The 8,755-nt window shown below is 28.1% G+C and overlaps 2 protein-coding genes across 2 annotated transcripts in view; one reads left to right on the top strand and one right to left on the bottom strand.

The window, feature by feature from the left end:
- Positions 1-516: 516 nt before the first annotated feature.
- Positions 517-1,277, top strand: Phum_PHUM433970 (uncharacterized protein; the record flags this gene model as incomplete). Its single annotated transcript, XM_002429428.1, has 2 exons — positions 517-701; positions 782-1,277. The coding sequence occupies 2 exons, from the start codon at positions 517-519 to the stop codon at positions 1,275-1,277; spliced, it is 681 nt and encodes a 226-aa protein (XP_002429473.1).
- A 2,085-nt stretch (positions 1,278-3,362) lies between these two features.
- Phum_PHUM433960 (Attractin precursor, putative) overlaps positions 3,363-8,755 on the bottom strand; it is a gene marked incomplete at both ends in the record, with an annotated part of 5,680 nt that continues 287 nt past the window's right edge. The window contains 17 exon segments of the mRNA XM_002429427.1: positions 3,363-3,493; positions 3,570-3,919; positions 3,999-4,224; positions 4,319-4,630; positions 4,714-4,911; positions 4,922-5,197; positions 5,289-5,463; positions 5,535-5,693; positions 5,796-6,000; positions 6,091-6,264; positions 6,351-6,475; positions 6,581-6,755; positions 6,855-7,038; positions 7,139-7,430; positions 7,500-7,753; positions 8,102-8,248; positions 8,335-8,495. Coding sequence (XP_002429472.1) covers positions 3,363-3,493; positions 3,570-3,919; positions 3,999-4,224; positions 4,319-4,630; positions 4,714-4,911; positions 4,922-5,197; positions 5,289-5,463; positions 5,535-5,693; positions 5,796-6,000; positions 6,091-6,264; positions 6,351-6,475; positions 6,581-6,755; positions 6,855-7,038; positions 7,139-7,430; positions 7,500-7,753; positions 8,102-8,248; positions 8,335-8,495 — 3,544 coding nt within the window.

Below are 8,755 nucleotides of genomic sequence, written 5' to 3'. Positions count from 1 at the left end.
ATAAAAATAATAATAATATTTTTATAAAATTTGTTTTTAATTTTTTTTTATTTTTTAAATATCACGTGCATAAAATGACGTGGAAGAAGAAATAATAATAATAATAATAATAATAATATTTAAAAAAAAAAAATTTTCATATCTCTCTTATCAAAATGGTTGACATTTTTTAATAACAAATTTTCTGGTAAATTTAATTATAATTTTTTTTTTTTTTTTTCGCGTTATATTTTATTATTATTATTAATTATTAAATTCATAAATATATAAAATAAGTTATTATTATTATTATTATTATTATTAAAAATATTTATAGTTTTTTTTTTGTAGGTAAGATCCAATATATATTAATATGTCAAAATCAATAATAATAATAATCGTTTGAAACGAAAAAAAACAAAAAAATTCCAAAAAAAAAATTTAAAAAAATAATAATAATAATTAGAATTCATACGAATTATATATACACATATATAGGGGATATAAATAAAATGTTATCATATATTTATTAAAATGATGAATAATAATAATAATAATAATAGCAGCATATCAAATTTTATCGATTTTTGTATCGAAGAAGAAATTGATCCGAAAATTAAATTTCATTCATTATTAAGCGCAACAATATCGACAATCATGTGTCTTTCCGCTAAATGTCCAATACCAAAATCAAATGTGGATACAACGAAATTATTTCTCAGGTACCACCACTACCAGGTATTCGAAATTATTTTTTTTATAACGATTTTTTATTTAAATTTCCCCCCCCCCTCCATTTTAGTACGGTGACAAATGAAAATGGAGAAACGCCACGAAACGTATCAATTATTCTTAAATTATTAAACAATTATACTGGTCCATACGAATCCAACGACGATAATAAACAAATTTGCGAAATCGATGATTCTCTCGATAATAATGATAATGATAATAATAATAATAATACTACAACAACAATTGCAATACCTTGCGATACTCAAATGGTACGTTCGAAATTTACAACGGAAAATAATTGTAATCAACTCGTACCGAGGGAACATAATATAATTATGGAAAATCCATCGTTGGAATTAATACCGAAAGATAACAACAACAACAACAACAACAACATCGTACCTCAAATTTCTATCCCTCATAAACGCATACCACGAATGGCTACCACGACAACAACCACAACAACCACAACCACAAAAAGATCCGAAAAAGATACTAAAAAAATACCCAAATCAAAATTATCACAAATTTCGACATCAAAATCAATCGCTAGTAAAGTTTAGTTGAATTGAATTAAAATTTTTTTTTTTTTTTTGTATTATATTTTTTTTTTTTTTTAAATAATAATAATAATAATAAATTATACATAAATAATAATAATAATAATAATAATAATAATAATAAATTTTTTCTTTTAAAATTAATTTTAACAATATACATTTTATACTTATAAGAAATAATAATAATAATAATAATAAATATATAATCTTAGGCCGTACGTAAGCTAAACAAAATCCGTGCCTCGAAAAAATAATCAAAATTATTTATTTATTTATGTACATAAGAGAAGAGTAGTATGTAATTGTTAATAATGATATCAACAAATTAAAAAAAAAATTACATTTATAATTATTATTATTATTATTATTATTTAAAATTTATTAATAATTACCGAAAAAAAAAAAATTTATTTATATAATTCAAAAACTTAATTAATAATAATAATAATAATTTATTACTACTCTATTATTATTATTATTATTACAGCCTTATACAAAAAAAAAAAACATAATAAAACAATTATTTAAATTAAAAAAATTAATAGTTACATAATTATTTTTTAATAAAAATAAAAATAATAAATAAATAAAATGTTGTTGGTTTTTTTTTCAATAATTTTTTTTTATTATTTATGTATTTATTTTTTTTTGTTGCTCCAAACTGATAAAAATAGACTAGATATTATTTATTAAATAATAATAGAGCAAATAATAAATTTATTTATGTACATGTAAATTCGACGACATGTAAATAAATAATTTATTAAATTATTTATTTATTTATTTTATTATCGGGGTCTTTTAATTTTCTTTTTTTTTGTTCACGCTATTAAATAAAACAATTTTAAACGAATTTAAAAATAATAATAATAATAATAATAATAAAAAAGGATGATTCGATTGTACATAACACGTATATACATTAATAAATAAATAATAATAATAATAATAATTATTATTGTTTAAATTATTAAAATTCTAATTTCCATTGATTTATTTATTTATTTATTATTATTCTCGTACAGATTTTTAAAAATGTGGAAAAATTTATTAATTTAATTGTTCGAAATGCAAAATTTATTATTATTATTATTATTTATTTATAAATGACGATAAATGAAAAAATTATTATTATTATTATTGTTGTTGTTGTTGTTGTTGTTGTTAGCATTTAAACTTTAAAAGTTTTTTTTTTTTTTTTTTTATTTAAAATTTGGCACAATTTTTTTTTTTTTATATAACAATTGTGTTTAATTTTAATTTTAAATAATCAATCAATCAATCAATCAATCTATCGCTAACACTAATAGATAATAATAATAATAATAATAATTTCTTTTCTATTTTTTGCTCGATATTACATCATTCGTACGGTTTTTTATTTATTTTTCCGACATTTTTTTTTGTTTACGTCATTAAATAATAATATTCGAATCATCCTTTTAATAAATTACAATAATAAAAAAAAAAAAAAAAATTGACAATTAAATAAATAAATTAATAAATAAATAAATAATCCGAACGAAATCTACACACATTTATTTTTACTAATTTAAAAAAAAAAAAAAAACTCAAATTTTTCATTTTAAATTTCGACATTTACGATACGATAAATTTTTTATACGCCATTAATAAAAATTAAAAAAAAAAAAAAAAAAAACAAAATTTGAATTTTTTATTTTTTATATATTTATTTATTTATTTATTTATTACTACTGTAATGACGTGTATAATACAAACGTTTACGAAATTTAAAAAAAAAAGAAAAAAGTAAAAGTGAAAACTACTGTACACTATTTATTTTCCTGCTAAATATTATTATTATTATTATTATTATTATTATTATTATTTTGGACGTGTTTTAAAAAGAAATATTTATTTGTTTTGTCATGGTTATTAAAGTTTAAATTGTTATTAAAATTGGCTTTGGTCAATTAAAAAAAAAAAAAAAAAATCTAAATAATAATAATAAATAAAAACAAATAAAAATAATTCTTGCTAAAAATATTTGTTTAAAAAAAAATGAAAATTTTCCACTTTTTTTTTTTTTTTTTTTTTTTATTGTGCATAGAAATATATGCGAAAAAATCAACTGTCTGGATGTTGACTCGTGAATGATTTTCGTCCTTTTGTTTTTGTCGTTTCCGTTTTCGTCGTCGGATCTATGCTCACTTTTCTAGGATTTCCTAACGTGACCAATGCCGAAGCTATGGCTAAACCTGTAACGCGTAAAAATCAAATATTATTCGAAATTTCTTCTCCACGACCAGGAGGAGACCGGGAGCCATATTTTACCAGACTGTCCGGAAGGAGCGTAGGCTTCATCGCAGGTGGGTAATCTCACTAGTAAACTTAGGACGGCAGCGCGATTCCCGGAACACGGTTCGAGAGCGATCGGACTCGGACAATCTTTTTTCCTTTTTCTCAAACTTGTGCAATTGGACACTTCGTTACATCCTTCTTGATTATTTTGATTGTTCTCCAATATTTTCTCCTTCTCACCGATTTCGACTAGCACCTGAGAAAATGGCCTCGAAGCCATTTGTTCTAATTCTACGAAAAGTCTCTGCCTCCTTCTAAACATGTCGTATTTTTGTTTTATCTTCCACATCAGAGCAGCAATTAACAAAAGAAGTAAAAAGCACCTGGAGGGGGGGGGAGAAAGAAAAATCATTTATTTATTTCAAACGTGACCGTTGACTTTTTTTCAAAATGGCTACTCACGTTGAAAAAGTAATAAAAAATTGCTGTAAATTAAGTTTAGGATACTGGGAAAATGATATAACAATTACAATCGGAGATTGAAAATCGTAAACGTAAACGTAAAATGTCGTTTGCGTGATATTATCGACCACGCCGAAAATGTGTTCGTTTTTAGCAAACCGACTTCTAAACGATGAATTCTTATTACAAACGTATTCGCTGAGAATTTGTTTTTCAGGTATGCCAACTGCAATTTAAAAATAACAAAAAAATAATTTGCAAAAAAAAAAAAACAACGCAAACAATGTGCCTGGTGCCTGGAAAATCTCAAGAGAAAATACCTGTACGAATGGTTATGTTCATTTTAGCAAATTCCGAACAACTGATGCTAAAATCCGCATCTATGTCACTTTTCGGTGGACTGTTTTTAAAATTTATCTGAGTAAAATGCCTATCATCTTTTTTCGATAAATTAAATGTAAACTGATAATCTATGGTCAAATCGTAAAAGCAAGATCCGTTCGCGGGATCTCCGTGATAGTGATTGGTTACGTCACACTTGTCGCACTTATCTCCTATGATACCTTTGGTCGTGCAAAAACATCTTCCCGTTTCCGCGTTGCAAAGAGTACCGTGATTCGAACAGTCGCAAGCTGAAATGATATTTCTCTTCTTTTAATCATTTATTTAAATAATTGCTTTTAGAAAAAATAATTTTATTAATTCTTAAACTAACGAGAGCAATGGCCGCCGTTAACTGGATTTCCATGATAACCGGTCGTGCATCGATCGCAATGTTCTCCGGTTGTTAAATTAGCACATGGTTGTTTACATACACCAGAGTTATCGGGGCACGTGGAGTGTCCGTTACACTGACATGGTGGACATTTCGTGAAGAACCATCGATTCTCCGGGCATTTAAGGCCGAAACCCCCTAGAAAAACAAACCCACGTGAATTGCGTTTGATTGTATAAAAAATGGCGCATGGAAATAAAAAAACGAAAAAAAAAAATTTTACCAAGAATTTGGGAAGTTAAACTACCAAAATGCGAGACATCATTTCCTTCAATGTCCGAAACGTCATAATTCCCGTGATTTCCTCCGGGTAAACATTTTCCTAATCCAGTTCCGGACCCATCGTCGCACCACCCACATTCGGGATCGCTTTGGCATTCGTTACAAGTCTGATAAAAACTGCAACCTGATTCATTCGATGTGACTAATTTCATAATCAAAGCATTTAAAAAAATTTTTTACGTAATTTTTTTGAAAAAAAAATTTTTAACAAAAATAAATACCCGTTTTTGTACTTCTACACCTGCTTTGAATGGTTGTCCACTCTCTGCATTGTCCGTATGGGAAAGACGCCGTATACGCATTCTTATCAACGCATCTACCCTCATTTTGACACCAAATACACTCTTCGACCGTGCAATTAAAACAAGAAGAATATTCCGAACAGCTACTCGTGCATTGAACTAATTCCTAAAATTAAGGTTAAACGGTAATTAATTTTTTGAAACAAGAAGAATAAATTTTAAAATTTTTCAACCAACCTGAGATTCTCTGGCTGTTAAATTCTTTTCCGCTTGACATCTGTTTGCTGCGTAATCCCATCGGCAATACGGATGACTAGTGCAAGCTTGGCAAGAATGTAGTTGATGGCAAACCGGATCATCGGTGAAATCGCACATTTCGTATGATGTTAATGGCTGCTGAAGAATTAACAAATTATTGAAGTTACTTGAAAGATTATAAAAAACAAATTTCAAAATCAGATGTAATGAATTGAATTGAATTGAAAAAAGAAATTGAACCTCTGTTTTTAAACCGTAACTAGTAGGAATAGAATTGGACGTATGCGATTCTTTGCATCCTCCTCCGAGAACGCAAGCAACAGTCTTAACTCCTGAACAATACTGGCATTCAAAGGAAGTGGTAACGCAACTTATGCAATCCGGCAAGTGGCTACATTCCTTAAAAGCTCTATGAGTGTCAGTCCTTGGTCTCTCAGAACATCGTCTGCATAAGAAATGAAACGAATTTAAAATCCGTGACGTACCTTTTTTGATTTCTTATTTTTACATGACTCGAGCATAAATTTATATTTACACATAATTTGAAGTTCCATCCCTTAAATCTCCTTCATTTTCCAAAACGGCACTCGAAACCGATGTCAACGAAATACAAGTTTGATTTTTCCTATCCCAAATACATTTAATTCCCGGTTTACCGTTTAAACAAGAGGATTGAGTAATGGCTCCATCACATTTTCCTGGAGTGTATCTAAGTAAAAAATTAAATTATTTATAAAACAATTTTCTACTTTTAACTAACTGCCTTTAGTAAGTGAGAACTTATTTTTTTCTTACTTGAGAATATCATTTAACATAACTCCATCGAATCCTCCGTAGATGTAAAGGCTACCTTCGAATTTGACGGCGCTATGACCAAATCGTGCAACATCGGCTCTCAAACCTTTGGGAACGTTTAAAACCTGGAACACGAATTTTTAATTGAGAATAAAGTTTTTAAATTGCATGGCAATCTTAATCTTTAACGTTTGCCATTTAGCCTTTAAATTTAATACCCTTAAACACACCTGCCAAGAATCACATATCACGTCGTACGATAACATTTCTCCCGAGTAACATTTAGCCCCGTGTGAATGTACGGTATCGTTATGCGTATTTCCTCCAAACACGAGTAATAAACCTGGGTGAAGAAAAGATGCAGTATGAAGGTATCTAGCAGATGGACCCGGTCTTAATAAAATCCTAAAAATAAATTTCAATTCTTGTTATAAGAATGAAGACTTTACAAAAAAAAAAAAAAGTTTTGTTGTTTTTAATAATCTAAGTATTTATTATCTTTACCAAAAATGAGTATTCGGATCGTATGAATATAATTTATCACTTAAATATGGATTGGACTGACGATCACTCATTAATCCTCCGTACACGTAAATTTTATGAGTATAGGGATCCAAAGTGGCAGAATGTCCGTAACCTCCTTTTACCGGATGACCCCGTGTTTTTACAATGCTCCATTCTCTGGTACCTAACGCACCACGAAAAAAACTTTCTTTATTACACAAAAGAAAATTTTTTTTTTTTTTTTTTTTACAAGAATACTTAATATTTCCTTTCAGAAAATTTACCGAAATAAAATTCTTGAACGGTATTCAAATATCCATAAATTGGAGAGTGACCAAAAATCACAATCATTCTATCTGATTTTTTCGACTGCGTGGCAACAACCGTTGCGGTGTGACCAACTGATCGTAAAGGACTGCAAACGTGACTTCCATTTGAATATGGTCCACCGGTTCCGTTGCAATGATCGGATCTCACCGTTACGTTTTCCCATATTTTTGAAGACACGTCGAAAGCCCAAAGTTCATTAGAAACGACACCATTATCTTCCACTCCCCCGTAAACGTAGATTTTATCCTTGGGGAAGTAAATTTTACACTCAATTAATTGCATCACGTTAAAAAATAATTTTGCATTAAAACATACCCCAAAAAGTACTGCAGAATGACCATATCTCCCTGTAGGAAATGGCTTATTGTCCATATGCAACGTTTCCCACACATTACCGGTAAAATCATAAATGTATGTCATTTTTCCTCTTTTATAGCTTTCACCCCCAATTATATACATAGAGTCTCTAAAAACAACAGCCTCATGACTTGCAGATCCAACAGGTATGAAACCTTTTGAATCTATCATTTCCCAATAGCCCAAATAAGCTATTTGACTGCAGTCATCACCTAAAATTTTATTTTTTACTCAATAAAATTCCTCATTCTCACCTCAAGTAATACAATTTTTTTTTTTTTACTTTGAAATATGATACATCACATGGTTTTTCTCTATGCATAACTGGGGATGTGAGCATTATTGACACAAGGCTGATCACAGCTCTCTTGATACATGCATCACAAGTACATATGCATCATACAAACACATGACCAGAACAATTTTATTTGAGTATCTACTGGGGCAAGAATTAATCTGAAAAATTAAATGCTTTTAAATAACATTCCATCTCTTACATAAAACTGTTATTTAGAAAAAAATAAAATAAAATAAACAAAACCTGTAGGAAATATTAAAACCAGTCATATTATAAGCAACATCACTGTAAAAATGCAACAATGCCGAACCAGATTGAGCCACAATCTCTGGAATTCTCTTTACCGAGTATCCATCTTTGTACATAAGACCACTGAACACAGCTAATAGTGGTGAATTTACACTATCACCTGTTGTATAACCACATAAAATATTTTTTTAATTACATGAATGCAGATTAGGAGTTCTTAAAAAGGTAAAACAACTTAAAATTTACCATCGAAAATATATAAATGATCCCAACCACATTCTGTGGCAAATTCTTCCAAATGTAGTCTGACTGAAGCATTGGTACCAGCATCAATGAGCCAACTGCATTTCACATCTATTGAATAATTTCCTACACCATCATGTATAATTCCATAAGGTTCAGACAGTCTAAAAATAATTTGACATAATAAAAAGTAAAGGGATTTGATTTTAATTTAAGTCAATTTTGCAAATTTTTATAGAAATTACTAGTTAAATTGAAATTTCAGTTTTAACGAATGATAATTTAATTTAAAAAAATTATAAATGACATTGCATTTCTAAAGAAAGTTTAACATTTTAATTAAAAAACAGTTTTTGAACTAAATTTTAAAAATGATTTGTTATAAGGCAAAGTAGGGCTGTAAAGAAAACATAAAGTTAGTGAC

Source organism: Pediculus humanus, genomic scaffold (genome assembly GCF_000006295.1).
Source record: "Pediculus humanus corporis 1103172108202 genomic scaffold, whole genome shotgun sequence".
In the NCBI taxonomy this organism is placed as follows: domain Eukaryota; kingdom Metazoa; phylum Arthropoda; class Insecta; order Psocodea; family Pediculidae; genus Pediculus; species Pediculus humanus.
This window is presented reverse-complemented; position numbering and strand designations above follow the sequence as displayed.